The 21,830-nt window shown below is 37.3% G+C and overlaps 1 protein-coding gene across 4 annotated transcripts in view; it reads right to left on the minus strand.

The window, feature by feature from the left end:
- Positions 1-21,830, minus strand: part of ryr2a (ryanodine receptor 2a (cardiac)) — a 348,664-nt gene that overhangs the window by 56,658 nt on the left and 270,176 nt on the right. The window contains exons 72-83 of one of the 4 annotated variants that reach the window (XM_049464525.1): positions 20,656-20,970; positions 19,638-19,772; positions 17,956-18,068; positions 16,675-16,771; positions 15,813-15,919; positions 15,307-15,358; positions 13,591-13,641; positions 10,276-10,375; positions 9,025-9,104; positions 8,423-8,499; positions 7,357-7,430; positions 4,029-4,046 (exon numbers count right to left, since the gene is read on the minus strand). In XM_049464525.1, coding sequence (XP_049320482.1) covers positions 4,029-4,046; positions 7,357-7,430; positions 8,423-8,499; positions 9,025-9,104; positions 10,276-10,375; positions 13,591-13,641; positions 15,307-15,358; positions 15,813-15,919; positions 16,675-16,771; positions 17,956-18,068; positions 19,638-19,772; positions 20,656-20,970 — 1,219 coding nt within the window. The remainder of the gene's footprint in view (positions 1-4,028; positions 4,047-7,356; positions 7,431-8,422; positions 8,500-9,024; positions 9,105-10,275; positions 10,376-13,590; positions 13,642-15,306; positions 15,359-15,812; positions 15,920-16,674; positions 16,772-17,955; positions 18,069-19,637; positions 19,773-20,655; positions 20,971-21,830) is intronic. The other 3 variants (XM_049464527.1, XM_049464526.1, XM_049464528.1) reach the window with 3 other exon arrangements.

The following is a 21,830-nucleotide window of genomic DNA, read 5'->3' on the forward strand; positions in this document are numbered from 1 at the left end:
GAGTGAATCTGAAATGAGTTCAATTACAAAATACAGTTCTGACAATTATGAGCACAGGTCTAGCTAATATCACAGAAGCTATACTTGTGTTACATCAAATTAGCTTGAAAGTGCTTAGCTTCAGTCTGCGTGTTACTTGTCTTGAATAAACAACATTATATTAGTGCTGTTTAAACTTATTTACTTTATTTTCTCTACCAAAGAGTCGTCTGAGAAAGTGCTGACACACTCATCATCAAACAAATAGATGCAACCAGAAGTAAGTGTAGGATTGTAATGTGATTTGGAAGGAAGATACCAGTTACCAGAAGTTATCAGGAACAATAGATAATGAGTAGAAATACCACATACAGTATACTAATATGACAGTTTTAATATATATGTGCAACATACAGAAGTAAGCCATTCTTAATTAATTTGTAATATTGTATTATATTAGCATTTTAAACTAGTGGTGTTAATCGTTAAAAAAAATGATCAGATTAATCATAACAATATTCTGTGATTAACTGCGATTAATCGCACTTGTTCTTTTTTAAGACAAGTATTTATAGTGGATATTTAAATGTAATTAAAAGAATTAATGTAAGAACCGTAAAATGCAATTATATTTAATTCAATTAAAATACTAGTATATACTGGAATAAATAAAGCATGATAAATTTGATAAAGGAATCTTTTTTTTTTTGCTTTATTGTAAACATCTCAGCTTGATTGTAAGGATTTCTGTATTAAAACTTAATTAGCTGAGTATAAAAGAGCGTTTTCACATGGTCCGCATGAGTTGATAAGTTTGTTTATTATTATTTGAAGCGTACTCTTAGTGTGTAAACAGCATGGAGCAGCAGCACAGACAGCGCATGTTTATAGCAGTATATTATAATGCTAATATATCAGATTAAGCTGCACCTTACCAGCAGTTTAGCTCAATTAAAAAGAAGTATATTTAATTTTATATTACATTCCTACACTTCCTTCTGGATGCAAATATATATATACATATAGTTTTATTGATAAAATGAGTGTATTAAATGGCACACTAACGTAAAAACTAATCCACCCACTCTTTTATTTTACGTACAATGACTGAAGATTGAGATGAAGCACTTTCAGGCTTATTTGTTCTGTTTCATACGATGATAAACCAGAACAGAAGCCTCACAAACTCATCGATTTACACACTGCGATTCCACAGCATCTCTGGAGCTGCCTCGTACTTAACATGCAACAGAACATATTCAACTCTACTGCATTTTTATATTGACTTACTATTAGTTTATATAATACTATAGTCATATACTACCATACTATATCTTAATAACAATGCAACTCTATATATCAACTTTACCAATAGTACACTTTTAGTACAAAGTGGTTATCTCATAATCCTGCCGGAAAACAAGAACAGAAAAAGATCTGTGGATGAAAAGGTTTGATTTGGTTAGACTTCCTCTGGTCTATCATTCTCGTTACCGGCCGAAATGTACGACCGCACTCGTAAAAGTGTTGGAGTGGAGGATGGAACCACTGAACAGAAAAACGTGGATGGAACAAGAGAAGAGGTTGGAAGAACACAACACTGATTGTCGGATAAGAAACAAAACAACGGATTCAAACCAAACCAAGTTTCACTCAGGGAAAAAGGAAAGGAAAAAGAAATGTGGAGGAAAAAGAACACCTAATAAACAAACGAACAAACAAACAAACAAACTAAAGTAACGGCGAGAACAACGCCACAGAACACAGAGACTGAACAGCCTGGAGCAGGAAGACAAAGAAGAAGAGGAAGTAGAAGAGAAGGAAGAGGAGGAAGAAGACGAAGAGGAGAAAGAGGAGGAGGAGATAGAAGTAGAAGGAAAACGCCACAGAACACAGAGACTGAACAGCCTGGAGCAGGAAGACAAAGAAGAAGAGGAAGTAGAAGAGAAGGAAGAGGAGGAAGAAGACGAAGAGGAGAAAGAGGAGGAGGAGATAGAAGTAGAAGGAAAAGAACAGGAGGTTTCGATTGGGTGGAGGGGGACGGGGTGGAGGGACGAGGGCTACGGAGGGACCCTTCGCTCGGACACATCGGTGCAGCCAGGTAAAGCCACGAGTCCAACGAGACGTAGCACAGAGAGGAAATACACCACACAGACTGTCCACTAAAACACCAAAACGCCCAGAAACTCCGGCAAGAGACCAGGGACAGGACAGGGGGGCGGGACGGGGGGATGGGACTGGACACTACTGGACATTACTGGACATTAGGGCTGGGCAATATATTGTGAATATCAATGAGAATAGTGTATTATAGCACATGATACAAAGGTTACAGAGGAACCTACAGGATAGAAAACCACCACAGAGCAGCTATTATTATTATTATTATTATTATTATTATTATTATTATTATTATTATTATTATTATTATTATTTTTATTTGGCAGGTGGGTGGTTATTCTCAGCACTGCAGAGATTAAACACAGTGTTTAAAAACTCCAGCAGCACTGCTGCATCTGATCCACTCACTGTACCACCAGCTCAACACACACTAACACCTCATACACCACCACCATGCTAATCACTGCTAATCGCTGCTGTATCTGATCCACTCACTGTACCACCAGCTCAACACACACCAACACCTCATACACCACCACCATGCTAATCACTGCTAATCACTGCTGTATCTGATCCACTCACTGTACCACCAGCTCAACACACACTAAAACCTCATACACCACCACCATGCTAATCACTGCTAATCACTGCTGTATCTGATCCACTCACTGTACCACCAGCTCAACACTCACTAACACCTCATACACCACCACCATGCTAATCACTGCTAATCACTGCAGTGCTGAGAATAATAATGACCCACCAAATAATAATAATAATAATAATAATAATAATAATAATAATAATAATAATAATAATAGCTGCTCTGTGGTGTTTTTTATACTGTGGGTTCTGAAAGGGTGAAAGGAGGATAATAATAAAGTATGATCAATCGCTGTATATAGTATGCATAACTTGGATATGTACTATTCAGATATACAGCTCTGAAAAAAGTAAGAGAGCACTTAAAAATGATGAGTTTCTTTGATTTTGCCAAATTGAAAACCTCTGTATGTAATCAAGAGGAAGATGGATGATCACAAGCCATCAAACCAAACTGAACTGCTTTTTGCTCCAGGAGTAAAGGCATAAAGTTATCCAAAAGCAGTGTGTAAGACTGGTGGAGGAGAACATGCCAAGATGCATGGGAAAAAAAACTGTGATTAAAACCCAGGGTTATTCCACCAAATATTGATTTCTGAACTCTTAAAACTTTATGAATATGAACTTTTTTGTTATTTCAGCCATTTCTCATTTTCTGCAAATAAATGCTCTAAATGACAATGGTATTATTTGGAATTTGGGACAAATGTCTGTAGTTTATAGAATAGAACAACAATGTTAATTTTACATAAACATAAACCTATAAATACAAAATCAGAGAAACTGATTCAGAAACTGAAGTGGTCTCTTTATTTTTTTCCAGAGCTGTATTGTGTATTGACATTTTCCTCAAGCATATCAAGATACCGATAATTTTACGAAGTCATATCGCCCAGCCCTACTGGACATTACTGGACGTTACTAGACGTGACGGAACCAATAAGGGGAAAGGGTCGGGGTGGCTTCAAAACACCTAACTGCTCTTACATCTAGCGTGCCTGAAACTGTGCAAATCCTGAGGGGGAGGCAAAAACAAGCACGTGATTGGCTACAGGTCTGCCGGAGGATGGCAGTCTGAGAGCAACATAGGAAAAAGGTGCAGCTCCGAGAGGGGCCTGAAGGGGGCGCTACAGGGTCGACTGAGGGGCGGGACTGCAGAGCAGGGGCAGGGCCATTGATGGTAGGTGGTGTGTGGTGCCAGTGTGTGTGTGTGTTGGGGGGGGGGAGGGGGCAGTTACGTGATGGGACACGTATAAAGGCTTAGGACCTGAACAGATCAGACACAAAGCTAAAACCACAGCAAAATGGCATAAGTGCATAATTACCACGCTCATGGGTGATGACTGAGGAGGGGGAGACAGTACATGAACCCAAAAGAAGAAAAAAGAAAAAAGGAAAGAAAAGAGTGAGAGGTCAAACAGATTACAAGGTCAAACTTTGATTTTTTTTTTTTTTTTTTGTGGGAAAAGATGAACTTGGATTCAATCATCAGCATTCCAGAAAAATCTGAATCGTCTTCTACCGAGCTGCTGAACTCTGATATGAGACTCTAAAGCCTAGAAAAGTGTTATAAAGAGTTATAAAGCTTACATGAACTAGTGCTCAGAAGTTTGGAATCTCTTGCTATATTAATATTTTAGTATTTATGTAAATCATATGTGCCCCTTCACCAAATTAAATGATGCAATTGGTAATTTTACCCCATTATCTGGTAGAACATGATTGAAAAGCATCGTTGGATGACTAGAAAGGTGCTATATACTGTGTCATTTATTTTATTAATTCATTCATTAATACACCCTCTCAATAGCAATGATCTCCAAAGTGAAAGGCCAGTTTCCCCACCCACACATTAGGACTCCCACAATCACTAGTATCTAGACTGATATCTACAGTCAGACGTTCATTGCTATCTTTATGCACACATGGACTTACAGCACGATTTCTTTATCAACAATCTTTATCTACCTAACCCTAACCCGATCTTTAAATGAGCTGATCACGATCTTTACAGCATGAACAAGCAGGTCAGTTCCCTCTGCTGAAAAGCATTGGACCTACTGTACTCTCTCTCTCTCTCTGACTCCGGCTGCTGATGGAGAAGCAGCATGACCTACTGTACTCTCTTGGACTCTGGCTTACAGATAGTGCTTCAGTCAGCTGGACCACTCTGAACCCGGGAAATTCAGCATTTCATTCGAGATTTGCTGTTCTCCATCAGCAGCCGGACTCCAAGAGAGTACAGTCATGCTGTTTCTCTCTGGGTAGGTACATCAGGTGGCGCTCTATCCCCTTATCACTCCCATTGTAATGCTGTTCGGTACAGGCATCTGTAAGCTGATGTATCAGAGCTGGGGATCCGGCACTTTCCCCTGAGCCCACTGTGATGCTGCACTGATTGGCTGCAGCTACAAAAGAGGGGCGGAGTCTGACTTCACATGTATCTCAGGTGGCTGCGCTCATTCAAATGAGACTCCTAATGAGTAGATGGGATCTTTTCAAATTGGCCTTTCAAATTGGGGATTGATAGATATTCCAAATTTTTCGGTAATGTAAATTAGAATCAGTTTATACAGTGAAATCTTAAAAAACAAAAAATAATAAATAAAAATCTAACAAAATTTTCATTGACAATATTTTTGAATAGTTAAACAAAACACTGATTCCAAAGTTTTGAACACTAGTTTATTTGTTTAATAATAACAAAAATAATAATAAAATACTAATATGAAATTTATAAGAATAGATTACTGTAACAGACAAGCAACTTAATATACATAAACTTGCTATACTGTAGAGTGGTATTATATATTGTTCTTTTAAGAGACAATTTATATATTGTAAATAACAAGATCCTGACTCTTTATCTTTGAATATAATGATATTATAAGGATTAGACGGATTTTATTATTATAAGTAGAATTATTTTATAGAATTATACTCAGATAGTGATAATTAATAATAAATAAATACATTCCTTTGATTCCTTTGATTTAATTCAAAGTAGTAGGTTTATCATTCTGGAAACATCACTATTGCTCTATTGTTTCAATTGAATCAAATGAATTGTCTTTGTTTTTTAGCAGGAACGTAGATGACTGAATCCAAACGAAATACAAAGAATTGTCTGATAGATCAATAAAAGACAGCACATGCCTCTGATTTAATAATAGGGTATTATGACAAAAAAGAAGGGCACAAATCATGGAAAAAGAAACAAACTGCAACAATAGGAGCAGGACCTGAACTTCATTTCGAGTTAAAATGAAGAATCAAACAGAACTGGAACTCCAGTAACTCTAATCAGACAATAACACAACAGAGAGGATATAAACAGGGTTTATATACTGTAGAGCGCCAATCTGACGACGTGACATTTTCAATGGGGGATCAATTATCAGCAAAGCAAGAGTAACAGCTAAAATAAATATACAAGTGCATTTAAAAAATGGAATATCATTGAAAAGTTACTTTATTTCAGTAATTCAATTCAAAATGTGAAACTCATATATTATACAGATGTATTAAACACAGAGTGATCTATCTATCTATTATGGTTTACAGCCAATGAAAACCCAATAATCAGTGTCTCAGAAAAATTGAATATTATATAAGACCAATTGGTACTTTTGGTACACAGTGTGGGCAGTGTGCCAAGTCCTGCTGGAAAATGAAATCCTCATCTCCATAAAAGTTGTCAGTAGCAGAAGGAAGCATGAAGTGCTGTAAGATTTTGTGGGAAAACAAAACTGCACTGACTTTAGACTTGATATTACTAATGGATTTCATTTTCCAGCAGGATTTGGCACACTGTCCACAGTACTGCCGAAAGCACCAATTGGTCTTATATAATATTCAAATTTTCTGAGACACTGATTTTTGGGTTTTCATTGGCTGTAAGCTTCATAATCATCAACAATAAAAGAAATAAACACTTAAAATAGATCACTCTGTGTTTAATACATATATATATAATATATGAGTTTCACATAAAGTAACTTTTCAATGATATTAGAATTTTTTTAAATGCACTACTATATCTATAAATAAACATAAATATATTCATGACCGTTCTTACGTTCCAAGATTTCTTCTTTGTCATGGTACCCTTAATGACTGACAGCTACATCAACACCTTTCAAAATATCATAAACAGCTGGGATGAAGACGTGTAGTCTCGGACTGTGGATTATCATTGATCAAACTAATCTGTGGATTATTAATGATTACAAATGCAAAAAAGACGTTAAAGAAATCAAACACATCTGATCCACATTCATACACATAATAATAATATTAAACAATAATAAAAAACAAACAAATAAACAATGTTACAAAGATGTAACCGACATGTACACCGAAAACCAGGAACCCTGGCTGAATAATTCCTTATCTAAATCAATATTAAACATATTAAACGATATTAACATAAAAAACAAGACGTGGAAATGGGTTTGGATAAATGTGTGATGAATAGTCTAGAGTGAACACTGGAAACATCTATAAATCTGATATAAATACTAAACCTTAGAAATATAAATGAAGAAAAGTTAGCATTATTATCTATTAGATACCGTATGTGAATACTGTGATGGCAGTAATAAATGCAGTATAACAACAGTAATAAGCCGTTATAAATGATTATAAACATACCTGATCCTTCTTCTGTCACCATGCCCAAACCTTCAGCTTTATTCTGCCTCTCAAAAGCATTCAGGTCCAGAACGCTGTAACAAATACAACAAACAAACAGACAGACAGACAGGCAGACAAACAGACAGACAAACAAACAATTAGACAGACGAACACACACAAACAGACAGAGAAACAAACAGACAGACAAACAAGCGAACAAACAGACAGACAGACAGACAAGCAAACAGACAGACAGACAAAAAGACAGACAAACAAAAAGATAGACAGACAAGCAAACAGACAGACAAACAGACAGATAAACAAACAAGCAGACAGATAGATAGAAAGACAGATAGACAAATAAAGACAAACAAACAGACAGACAAACAAACAAGCAAACAAACATACAGACAGACAGACAGACAAACACAAACAAAAAGACAAACACAAACAAACAAACAGACAGACAAAAAGACAGACAAACAGATAGACAGACAAGCAAACAGACAGACAAACAGACACATAAACAAACAATCAGACAGATAGATAGACAGACAGATAGACAAAGAAAAACAAACAAACAAACAGACAGATAAACAGACAGACAAACAAGCAAACAACCAGACAAAGACAGACAGACAAACAGACAAACAAACATACATCCAGACAAACAGACACAGACAGACAGACAAACAAACAAGCAAACAGACAAACAAACATACATCCAGACAAACAGACACAGACAGACAAACAAACAAACAAACAATTAGACAGACAAACACACAGAAACAAACAAACAGACAAACACAGACAGACAGACAAAGAGATGGACACACAGGTCAAATCATGCCACTGTTTAGCTGAATGTACAGGTCTAATAATTTAGGGTGATTCTAAGTGTAAATAATGAACAGAATCTTCTCCAGTAAAATAATAGATTTTTTATACATTTTCTGTATTTATATTTATCTCCTGAAAGAAGCACCATTATCCTTCTATATGTCACATTTGAAAATGTATATTTTTTCAGTATTTTAATTTAGGTTAGTATGAGTTTAATCTCTGCTGATAAACTCAGTCTTACCTGCAGGACTGCATCAGTCCCGCCAGGCTCTGGAAAAATCCCACATCCTTCTTATCCTTCAGATAATCCAGCATTTTCTACCAGTGGAGAGAAAAAGATTATTAGAGAAATTACAGTTTTTTTTTTACAGAGTTAGAGAATTTTTGGTACCACTTTAAAATAAGACTACCTCTATATAAGAGTTTATAAATAGTTAACAATTAGTTTATTAATGGTTACTTATTAGGTTGTAAATGCCCTAAAAATAATTTATAATCAGTTATAACACATACGTAGAAAGGACAACATTATAGATGGCTGTGGGTTCACTATTTGGCAAACAACAGGTCATTGTTGCCCTTTCTACGTATGTGTTATAACTGATTATTAATGATTTTTTAGGCATTTACAACCTAACTAGTAACCATTAATAAACTTATTGTAAAAAAACATTTATAAACCCTTTATAAAGGTAGTCTTATTTTTAAGTAGTACCGAATTTTTAAAGCCCCAATCAGTAACTGCCACAACAATACAATAAATATACATATTACATCCCAGGACTTATTCTGGGGTTTAAAAAAACACAAAGCACAAATCAACATCCACATCCAACCGTGTACCTGCTGTACAGTGGAGTTTCCACCATTCAGGACGGCAATACCAAGCTTCAGTGTGGACGCCACCATCAGTCCCATCTCACCTGCAGAACAGATCAGAACAAACCCACACTTACTATCATAACACAGACATGACTGTTTAATGACGCTCCCTTAACTGAGACCCAATTATATTTCACCCCAATAGAAGAAGAAGAAGAAGAAGAGGAGTAAGAAGAAAAAGAAGAAGAAAAATAATAAGAGGAGGAAGAAGAAAAAGAGTTTGAGTTTTAACCACACTTTATTAACAATAATAGTTAAAACAGACCATCAGTTACATAAAAACAGGTTGGTTTATGCTAAAAGGTCATTAAAAATGATTTCACCATTTAATATTTTACATAAAATTCCATCATAGTCCCACACATTTTCAAACCCAACATGATTGTCCATTGCATCATAAAACATAAAATCAACCTCCCCCCTGGCCTGTATTAACCGTTTAAAAAGTAAAAGAACATCACAATCTTGACCCGAGTCTATTTTCTTCTTTCTGCTAAAGAGAAAAAGAAGAAGAAGAAGAAGAGGAAGAAGAAGTGAAAGAAGAAGAAGAAGTGAAAGAAGAAGAAGAGGAAGTAAAAGAAGAGGAGGAAGAGGGAAAAAATGAAGAAGAGGAGGAAGAAGGAGAAGAAGAAGAAGAAAAAAAAGAAAAAGAAGAAAAAGAAGAGGAGGAAGTAGGAAAAGAAGAAAAAAAGAAGAAGAAGAAGAGGAAGAAGAAGTGAAAGAAGAAGAATAGGAAGTAGAAGAAGAGGAGGAAGAGGAAAAAAGGAAGAAGAGGAGGAAGAATGAGAAGATGAAAAATATAACGAAGAAAAAGAATAGTAAGAAGAAGAAGAGGACGCAGAGGAAGCAGAAGAAGAAGAACAAGAAGAAGAAGAAAAAGAAGAGGTGTAAGACGAAGAAGTGGAAGAGAAAGAAGAGGTAGAAGAAAAAGATGAAGAAGAGGAGGAAGAAGAAGAAGAGAAAGAAAAAGAAGAGGAAAAAAACAAGAGGAACAACAAGAAGAAGAGGACAAAGAAGAGGAAGAATAGAAGAAGAAAATGAAGAAGAAGAAGAGAAAGTAAAAGAAGAGGAAACAGAACAAGAGGAAGAACAAGAGGAAGAGGACGAAGAAGAGGAAGAACAGCAGGAAGAAGGAAAAGACAGAGAAGAAGAAGAAGAATTGAAAACTCTTTGATATATTTGGTAAGAGATAATTTAAGGAGTTTGATGTACCTTTGCTGGCGCTTATGGTCTGCAGCACCATCTCAGCAGCTCCTCGGTCATGTAGTCGAGCCTGCTGATACAGCAGCTTCTGCTTCTCCATCTCTTTCTCCTGCAGGAGGAAAGCAGATAAAAGGATAGAAAGAAGCAGGAATAAAGAAATCAGCATGCTGAACACACTGCTGCTGTGCTCCTGGATCTCTACACTGCTCTGGTGTTCAGTGAAGGTTTTACAGCCTGAAAGTCCGAAATCCTCTCTACTCATGTTTATCAAAGCTTATAAAAGATAAATTGTTTCTGTTGTATACGTTTAGTTATATTACTTTCTTTTAATATATACAGACGCTAAAAAGAAAACACCTTTATCATTGGGAGTCTTAACTTTTACAGAAAAGGTCAAGCTTACAACATAAGTAAAGTATTAGGCAAATATGATTTAGTAAATACAGTGCTCAAAATAATTAAGGCAACACTTTGGGCCCTATTTTATTGATCTATAGGCAAGCTGTGAACTGTGCACTGTGCAGCTTGATTTATAGGTGTGTCAGCATGTCTTTGCTATCATAACATCAAGAAAAGTAAACCTTGCGCGGCTCGAAAGACAAAAATCATGGGCGTGGTTAATTTTGGGCGTGACGTGAAATAAACCAATCAGTGTGTCACTTGCTCATCATTCCCTTTAAGAGCCAGGTGAGCTCTGACTTTGGTGGATTGCTATTTTAACGGTGCAGCTACCAGCAGAGGAAACTACCAGTTCACTGGCAAAATAACAATGAGCGTCAGCCTGAATTTTTTTTAATTATCCTAATCCACTGTGTGATTTAAGTGTTCCCTTAATTTCCTTGAGCAGTAAACTAATTAATCTTAAAGTAAAAAGTTAAAAGGTGTCTTCCTGCGGTTTAATTTTATTCCTTCAGGTTCGATATCAAAACCAAAGTTCTGAAGTAGAGAACCAGTCAAAAGTTTGGACACACCTAAATTCAGTGGGTTTTTTTTCATTATTTTAAAATGTTCTGTATTGTAGGTTAATACTAAAGTCATCCAGACTATGAAGAAAAACATATGGAATTGATTAGTTTAAAAATATTCTGATTCTTCAAAGTAGCACCTCTTGCTTAGATAAATTGGCTGGATTATGAGTCACCTGGAATTCAGGCTTTCAGTTAACAGCTGTGCTGAACTCATCAAGAGTTAATTACTTGAATTTCTTGCCTTTTTAATGTGTTTGAGAGCATCAGTTGTGGTTTTTAAAAGTATCTTTAAGTGCAATTGCAAAAAAAGACCATCCAAAATGTTATGATGATGACACTGGCACTCATCAAGACTGCCCCAGGAAAGGAAGAGCAAGAGTTTCCTTTGTTGTATAGGATAAGTTCATTAGTGTTACCAGCCTCAGAAACTGCAAGTTAACAGCTCCCCAGATAAAAGCACCTAAATGCTTACTTAGTATTTTGTTTTTTTTTAAACACATGTTTTAACAAGTTACAACATGATTCCTTATGTGTTTCTTCATAGTCTAAATCACTTCACTACTCATTCATGACATAGGGAAAAGAAAAAATAAAATAAAAGTATTAAATAGAAAGGTGTTTCCAAACGTTTGACTGGTGCTTCATTAAAACAAGCTGTGTTCCAATTTCATATGGACTAAAAAGTTCGAAGTGTAAACTGCACCATTTAAAAAGTACAACACATACAGTATCAATGGAAAACGTGGACGTTGCTGATTAATGTGTCACGTGTCACAAAATAGCGGCATAAGCTGTGAGACATGGGAGCTGAAAGCTTAGCATAAAGAAGGCCACACAATCTCCTTTAAATCAGAAACCACTGCGCCGGTGAGGCTAAAGCTAAAGCAGCCACGGCAAAAACACAGCAAGCGGCCAGCGTGTCCTGCGGCATGGGTCTGGATGGAGGGAACAGGGAAAGACAGAAAAACGAACAAAAAGACGACAGGTCCAACTGATCATGTTTCTTTTTTTTTCTCTTGAATATCCAAGTTAAAAAATACCAGGGGGTGAACAGATGACGGATTGCAGATGGCTTCGAAAGGAAGTATAAACTCCAAAAGAAAAGCAACCAATAAAGACATTTAGCTTGGTTACCAGAGATTGCTCTTCTTTGCTGGAAATTTTGATGCTTAAATCTTTCATAATATCGCGCTGCGGAAACAAAACGTGGTCAATTCATATTTCACCCTGAGTCTGATTCTCTTTAACTAGCTGGAATTAAAACACAGATGGGTGGGGTGTGGAACCAACACCATGGAAGCCTCTAGAACAGCCTGGTGATGATCGTTAGCCATTCTAACACAAAAGCAGCCAATCAGTTCTAAGGCCTTTAAGAACATTAACACTACAGTACAGGTACATCTTAAAAAAATGACTTTATTTCAGCAAATCAGTTCAAAATGTGAAACTCATATTTTATATAGATGTATTAAACACAGAGTGATCTATTTTAAGAGTTTATTTCTTTTATTGTTGATTATGATTATGGCTTACAGCCAATGAAAACCCAAAAATCAGTGTCTCAGAAAATTTGAATATTATATAAGACCAATTGGTACTTTTGGCAGTACTGTGGGCAGTGTGCCAAGTCCTGCTGAAAAATAAAATCTGCATCTCCATAAAAGTTTTCAGCGGAATTTTCAGAAAAACACAGCACTGACTTTGGACCTGATAGAACACAGTGGATCAACACCAGCAGATGACATGTCTCTCCAAACAAACCATCACTGATTGGTGGAAACTTCACACTAGACCTCAAGCAGTTTGGACTGTGTGTTTCTCCACTCTTCCTCCAGACTCTTCATGAACCTTGATTTACAAATGAAATGTAAAATTTACTGATGATCAGTGATGGTTTGGAGAGACATGTCATCACACATTTTGTTGTGTTCGTTGTATCAAGAAAATGTGGGTTATGTTCTGTTACAGCCTTAGAACTGGGTTGCTGCTGTTTGCTGATGATAAATTGACAAAAACCAACCACAGACACACACATAAACACAGGCCTACAGTACAGGGTGAATACTTAGGAATTTAAGTCTATTCAGGAATTAAGAAGTTCAGATCTAGACTAAGCTCAAGGCCAAATGTAAGTGTGGACAACATAAGCAGTTGAGCACAAAGTAGCATCTATTCTACAGGAATCTAAACCACCAAAAACAAAACGTGGAGGAAGGTGGATCAGACAGAACGTTAAAGACTCATCATGCAATCTTTAAAAGCAGCGTAAGAGTGGGATGCCCACATATTACTGCATCAGTATTAATGTATGTGGGATGAGGACAGAGGCTATAGGCTAAAGGAAGACGCCACCTACTTCAAAACTCTTCACTTCCTCCTCTTCATCTTCCTCCTCATCATGGCAGCTCTGTGGACAAACAGAAACATAAACAGAAGAGAACTGAGAATTTCATTGAAGAGACTGAATATACAGTGGCAACCAAACTTCAACCAAACTTTAATATCAGACAAAAATGACATGAGTAAATATAAACCCCCCATAAATTAACGGTGATTAATCACACTTATTTAAAGCTGAGTTTAATTTCACTACGAACCACAATCAGGCCTGATTACTGCCAGACCTGTAGAATCATCTAGAAATCACTTAAATAGAACCTTACTGACAACATGAAGCAGATAAAAGATCTCAAAAAGCAGCACATTATTATTATACGCCCATCTGAATAAATTCAACAACAGATGAGAAAACAAAGTCATTGATCATCTATCAGTCTGGAAAAGGTTATAGAGTCATTTCTAAAGCTTTGGGACTCCAGAGAATGACAGTGATTCACTATTGTTCACTAATGGAGAAAACATGATGGAACACTGGTGAACCTTCCCAGGAGTGACCGGCCGACTGACTGATATTACTCAAAAGGGCATGAACAACTCATCCAGGAGGTCCAAAAAGAACCCAGAACAACATTTAAAGAACTGCAGGATCTCACTCGCCTCAGTTAAGATCAGTGTTAATGATTCAATAATAAGAAAGAGACTGGGTGAAAATGGTCTCCATTGGAGAATTCCAAGATAAAAAACACTGCTGATCAAACACACCACAACCACCCGTCTCACATTTACCAACTAACATCAAACACAACACAACTACCCGTCTCACATTTACCAACTAACATCAAACACACCACAACCACCCGTCTCACATTTACCAACTAACATCAAACACAACACAACCACCCGTCTCACATTTACCAACTAACATCAAACACAACACAAATATTCTTTAGACTGACGAGACAAAAGTGGAACTTATTGGAAGGTGTGTGTCCTGTTACATCTGGTGTTAAACTATAAAACACATAATTTCAGAAAAAGAACATCATACTGAATGTAGTAAAACATGGTGGTGGTAGTGTGTGTGTGTGTGTGTGTGTGTGTGATGATCTGGGGCTTTCTGTAATAGATGGAAGCAGGAATTCTGCTGTTTATCAGATAATCCTGAAGGAGACTAAATATTCGGCCATCTGTTCGTGACCTCAAGCTCTGGTGTTCTGCAGCAGGACAATGACCCAAAGCACACAAACAAGTCCAGCACCTCTGAATGGCTTAAAAAAACCTAAATTAAGGTTTTGGAGGGTCTAGTTAAAGTCTGATTGATTGAGATGCTGTGGATGAGCTTAAACAGTATGTTTATGCTGGAAAATCCTCCAATGTGTCTGAATTAAAACTTTTCTGTAAAGAAGAGTGGAAGAAAATTCCTCCACAGAGATGTGAAAGACTCAATGACAGTTATCGGTAAAGCTTAATTGCAGTTGTTGCCGCCAAGAGTGATCAACCAAGTTATGAGATTTAGGGAGCAAACACTTTTTCATACAGGGCTAGATTGGTTTTGATATTTTTTTTGTCTGATTATCTTTGACTGATAATAAGGTTTTGTTTATAATCAGAAAAAAGGCTGTGGAGCAGTGGAATTAAGTTCTCTGGAAAGATGGAGCTCCAATCCTTTAGGATGGGATGAGTTAGGGAGTTGGGAGTGGTAAATAAACTAAAATAAATTAAGGTTTCTCACCTTAGCCATGATATCAGCATAAGCCATGTACAGGCTGTCCTCTTCCAATTTACTGAAATACAAAATAAAGATGTATGTGTTAGCACAAATATTGACACACAAAATGGCACAAAAATATGTTTTTGCTACCCTTAATGACTAGTAAATATAAAAAAGCCCTAACTGTCTATGTGCACAACATAATAAAGAAATTGACTAACAGAAATGTCCTTTCAAGAGTGTAGATTCTCTTAAACATGATTCTAATATATGCTTGGACCTCCTTCAGCTTTGACTATGGCATGCATTCACTGTGCCATTGATTCCACAAACTTCTGCAACGTCTCAACAGTTATTTCTGTCCAGAGTTGCATTAGTTTTTGTTCTTAATGGCATATTTTCCCCATTTTACATTACTTTTATAATTTAAGTAGTTTTGAAGAAAAAGCTACAGTAGTAGGCATGTTTCTTCTACTTCCTGTAGTTTCTTTATAACATCACAATGTATCCTTTGAGAGGGAGCACACCATTTCTCGGTGAGTGCTGTCCTGCTGAACAGTTGGATGAGCTGATGTAGGGGGTCGATGCGTTTAACCCCTTCATCCTCCTCCGACGGCTCCTCTCCACCCGGCTTCTACATAAAAACACAACCAACACAACACACAACTTCATCTTTTATTCCTCAGTACAATACCACAACCCAAAAATCAGTGTCTCAGAAAGAAATTAAAATATTATATACGACCAATTGGTACTTTTGGCAGTACTGTGGGCAGTGTGCCAAGTCCTGCTGGAAAATGAAGTTATCAGCAGAGGGAAGCATCTCCAAACCATCACTGATTGGTGGAAACTTCACACTAGACCTCGAGCAGTTCGGACTGTGTGTCTCTCCACTCTTCCTCCAGACTCTGATCCCTTGATTTACTTTAAATGAAATGTAAAATTTACTGATGATCAGTGATGGTTTGGAGAGACATGTCATCTGCTGGTGTTGATCCACTGTGTTTTATTATCAAGTCTAAAGTCAGTGCAGTTTTGTTTTCCCACAAAATCTTACAGCACTTCATATCTTACAGCTTCCCTCTGCTACTGACAACTTTTATGGAGATGCTGATTTCATTTTCCAGCAGGATTTGGCACACTGCCCACAGTACTGCTAAAAGTACCAATTGGTCTTATATAATATTCTAATTTTCTGAGATACTGATTTTTGGGTTTTTATTGTCTGTAAGCTTCACAATCATCAACAATAAAAGAAATAAATGCTTAAAATAGATCACTCTGTTTGCAATTCATCTATATAACAAAATATGAGTATTACATTTTGAACTGAATTACTGAAATAAAGTAACTTTTCAATGATATTCTAATTTTGAGATATACACTTACAGCCAAATCCTCGATGAGTTTATCTTCAAAATAATGCTCCTCCGTCTCGATCCAGGATTTCTCATAACCCTGCAGGAACAGGTTCACCGCTCTGTGTCTGCACACACACACACACACACACACACACACACACACATACAGCACAGTAAACACACAGCACTCTCAAATACCAGGATGTACAATCATTATTAAGGTATTCTTAAATGTTCCCCTTGTTCATCTAGTGCGTTTTCACCATGTAATGGAATGTATACAGCTTTCTGACCAGTTGCAGTTAAGCCGTCAACAGTGTAGCATGATTTAGGGCGTGTCAGTGTGTCTTTGCTATCGTAATGATGGGAAAAGTACACCTAACATGTCTCAAAAAGTGTAAAAGTCATGTATTAATTATTTGTAATAATCATGGGTGTGTTTTGGGCGTAACATGAAATAAAGCAAATAGGTTGTCACTTGCTCATCATTCTCTTTAAGATTCAGGTGTACTTTGACTTATTTTAACGGCGCAGCTATTGTTGATGTAAAAGTTGGGTTTGTGCACTGCAGTGTGTCCGTGTGTATGTGTAACAAGTGGAAATGTATGCACTGCGTTGCTTAGATAGCAATGAACGTCTGACTGTTGGCGTCTGTCTAGGTTGTATTCAGTCAGACAGTGGAGCATCTGTGTTTTTTTTTTTTTTTACCAAAATAGTAATACGCCAGAAATGTACCTGAACACACCCCATTTCCAGACCACCACACCCATCAGTGTAGATATATTCACAAGCACCGTCACTATTCAAACAAGTATCAATTAATGTTGCTGTTGAGATTAACCTTTTTAGCAGCACTGTTTTAATTCTAGTTTAATTTTAAACTGAACTGGTGTGAACACTGGGCTGAACGATGGGTCACTCCGGTTTAGTTTCACTTTGGTTTTATTCATCTGCTGGTTAAAATGACACATAATGAGCAGAGCTTTTCAGGTGGAGTTGAACAGATTGATCCTGGTGAGGGTGTTTAGCGTAATTATTAGTGTATTTAGGAACAGGCAGCATCTTAATCCTTAATCCTGATATCAATTGGCAGCAACTGAATGGATTAGACGGACTTGATTAGTGGGTGGAGCTTAAGTCTGAAGGACGGCAGCTCTCCAGGAGCAAGATTGGAGACTTCTAGCTCACTGTAAGCTTGTGATGTTCTAAGGAACCAATATGTCCAAATAGAAATGGAAACACTGTGCATGTTTTTATATAGTGAATATGCAAAAAAGCATGGTATTGTACTGTATATGAGAAAGCACACCTGGGTAGGTTATATAGAGGAGCCATCCTGAAGCATGCCACCACTGCCCGCTTCCTCTGCTTGGACAGCAGCTTGTGCCACACGGCCTTCTTACTCCTCTGAGGATGCTCCACCTGATCACACAAACACAAACATTTCTTTTATCATATTTTTTGCACTAAAAGATGTACAGGATTATAAGGCGCACTATCAATAAACGTATTTTTTTTAGTTAAATGAGCGCTGGATGTTAATCTACACAGGTTTCTCTACTGAAACCTGAAAAAATGTATTTACAGTAAGCTTAGATTTCCAGATTTCCATTAAGGCTAACCAGACAGCGCTACACTGAGGAATCATGTGTGTTCCAGTAAGCCAGGGAGATATTAGCTAGTGGTTTGTCCCACATAGATTTTTTTTAACATGGTAAACAGGAAGGCTATAGTCCGATATACTCGCTTCTGAACAGCTAAAAAGCTAACTAGCGCTTAGCCTGGTTAGCGGCTAATGTTAATGCTGCTCCAGCAGTGCTAGCCGGGGTTAGCAGCAAGCTACAGTCTGATATACTCGCCTCTGAATGGCAAAAGAGCGAACTAGCGCTTAGTCTGCTAAGGCGGTAATGCTAATGCTACTCCAGCAGTGCTAGCCGGGGTTAGCAGCAAGCTACAGTCTGATATACTCGCCTCTGAACAGCAAAAGAGCTAACTAGCGCTTAGCCAGCTAAGGCAGTAATGCTACTGCTGCTCCAGCAGGGCTAGCCAGGGTTAGTAGCAAACTACAGTTTGATATTCTCGCCTCTGAACGGCTAAAGAGCTAACTAATGCTTAGCAGCTAATGCTGCTCCAGCAGTTTTAGCCGGGGTTAGCAGCAAGCTACAGTCTGATATACTCGCCTCTGAATGGCGAAAGAGCTAACTAGCGCTTATCGGTTAATGCTGCTCCAGCAGGGCTAGCCAGGTTTAGCAGCAAGCTACAGTTTGATATGCTCGCCTCTGAACGGCAAAAAGAGCTAAGTAGCGCTCACCCTGGTTAGGTTTAGCAGCAGGCTTCAGTCCGATAATTTTCACCTCTAAACGGCAAAAGAGTGCAGTTAGCAGCTAATGCTAATACTGCTCCTGTCTTGGTGCTGGAGAAACTTCACTGAAACTCCTGTATAACTCTGTACTTCAGAAGAGTGGCTTTACTGCTCCTTAATACCTGACTGGTAGAATTTATACATAAAATTCACTGGATTATAAAAAACACTGAAAATTTCTGGGAAAATTAAAGGATTTTAGGTGCGCCTTATAGTGCAAAAAATACGGTAGTTACAATATAAACTTTTACATTTATTAAGTGAAATGCAGAGATGTGCAAAGCTTCAATCTAAACAAGAGGTGCTACTTTAAATAACCTAAAATATAAAACATATTCTGGTTTGTTTACTAAATAATTTATCATTTGGATGACTTTAGCATAAATTTACAATGCAGAACATTTTAAAATAATGACAAAACCTGAATTTAAAGTGTCTAAACTGTTTGACTGGTACTGTATTCCAAAGTCATATGCATTTGTGTTATATAATCACAAAACTATATGAGTTTTAGCAGATATCACACAGATGCTCAATAACAATATAATAATATAATTCAGTATTAAATGTTGTCCCATTAGTGATTTAATAACTACTCCTATTTATTTACCAGGCTGTTTTAGACTGACCTGGTCCAGATGGAAGAGAACATGAGCGATATCCAGCACTCTCTCCACGGTCTTCTCCGGGTCCGACGTGTCCTCGCTGCGGTTGGGCATGTCTTTATACAGGGCCATCTGCCAGCGAATTGCAGGATCCTCCAGCTGCACAGACCAGCATCAACACAGAGCATCAGAGGGGATTAACTCAGATCAACAACTCGCAAAAACCCAATTAAAAAAACATTTAAAGCCAAAAAACTTGTGCCAAAAAAGTAATAAACTAATTCACACTTCAATTTTCCACTTCGCCAAATGAAGCCTATTAGCCAGAACGTGTTTAGACGAGTGTGTGTTATTTAGTTTGGCAACAGAGCTACAAAACTAATGTAGTAAACAGGTATTAGAAGCTAATAACCCATAAAATGTGCATTAAGAAAATAATATTGTTTTTATTTCTTATTTATTTTCTAATTATATCCCATTTTCTTTCCAATTTAAAAGGGCAATTAGTCAATCTTTCTTCATATAAACTCCCATATCTACTCTAATATATTTAAATTCAGACTCCGCCTCTTTTCCAACTGCCACCAATCATCACACAGCATCACTAGACAGTACTCTCTCTCAGACTCCGGCTGCTGATGGAGAAGCAGCATGACCTACTGTACTCTCTCTCTCTCTCTGACTCTGGCTGCTGATGGGGCAAATACTTTTCTTTATGGCATGTGTGAAACCTTTGAAAAGTAATGTTGAGTAAACTTTACCTTATTTTTTGAGTTTAACTGTTTAATTAAAGGACATATTTACTCAAAATAAGCACCTTAACTTTTTAAAGAAAAAATAAACTAGTGTTTTTTTTTCAGTGCAGGCTTAATTGACGTCTAGGTAAATATATGTACAAATTAAGGGGTGATTAAATCTTGTAAACAACAGTAAATGCAAGATTTCAGCACATACTATGAGACACTACATGCTACATGCTAAAAGCTACATGCTAAAAGCTACATGCTACATGCTAACAGCACTCCAGCTGTTCCCTACACACCAGTGTGCTACATCCAAACATGCCGCATGCAGTAAGGTGGGTCTCGCGGTGCCGGGGGGCGGGCAGGTTCTCAGGTGCCCGGGGGGCGGGCTTTCCAAGCTTGGGGGCGTGGTCCACAGATGCAGATTTCTTCATGGCGCTCAGCAGCACCCGCGGGTGGCGATGATGGAGGTCGAGGGTGGTGGAGCGCTTGCGGAGGGGCATGCGTTTGTGGGGGGGCATGTCTGAAGTGGCCAGCCTGGCCTGGCGACTCTTCATCCACTTCAGGACGATGATGAGACGCTTCACCAGCTTTTTGAAGAGGAAGACTCGATACTGATTGGTCGAGGGGGAGGAGCCGGGTACAGGAAACATGCAGACATGCAGAGAGTGGAGAGGAGGAGGAGATGGACACAGAGATATGAAGTGAAATGAGTGTAAAATGATCTCATGAACGCAGGATAAATGTGGGGAGGACATTAATATATAGACCTAGAATTAAAGGTCTAGACGAGTTTATAATAGCTGCTCCTTTATTCACTCTAAACATTATAAACTATTATAGAATAATCTCACACATGTCAAAGGTTATTTTCAGAAGATTCTACACTAATCAAAACTACATTTTTACATTTATAACTAAAATGTGTTGCTCTGTAATAATAAAATATACCAGCCCTGATTAAAATGATCAACAATAAAATGCTATTATTAACAGAAATTATATATTTGACCATATTTTCTTTAAAAGTTTACTTGGTAACATCCTAATAAAATCAAAAAATGGATTTTCTTTATTATTGTAGTCAATAAAGTCACTAATTTTAATGTTCTATACATCTTTTCCTTTATTATCTGCTCTGCGCCTTTTATTATGAAGCCCAAAATGGCGTCTAAGGAGATTTTACTTAATTTTTGTAAGTAAATTCAATGAGTTCTTTTTCTTTACCGTCTAGGCTTAATTCCTGTTTGGGTAACTATACATACATATTAAGGGGTAATTAAATCTGGTTAACTATAAGATACATGCTACATGCAAAAAGCTACATGCTAAAAGCTACATGCTACATGCTAACAGCACCCCAGCTGTTCCCTACACTGTATCCAGCTAGATGTTTTGATTAGATGAGATGAAATAATGGCCAATCGTATTTTTTAAAATCTTAATTTGCTTATTTTTATCTATTTTTTTTTGT

This window comes from Astyanax mexicanus, chromosome 15 (genome assembly GCF_023375975.1).
Source record: "Astyanax mexicanus isolate ESR-SI-001 chromosome 15, AstMex3_surface, whole genome shotgun sequence".
Taxonomy (NCBI): domain Eukaryota; kingdom Metazoa; phylum Chordata; class Actinopteri; order Characiformes; family Acestrorhamphidae; genus Astyanax; species Astyanax mexicanus.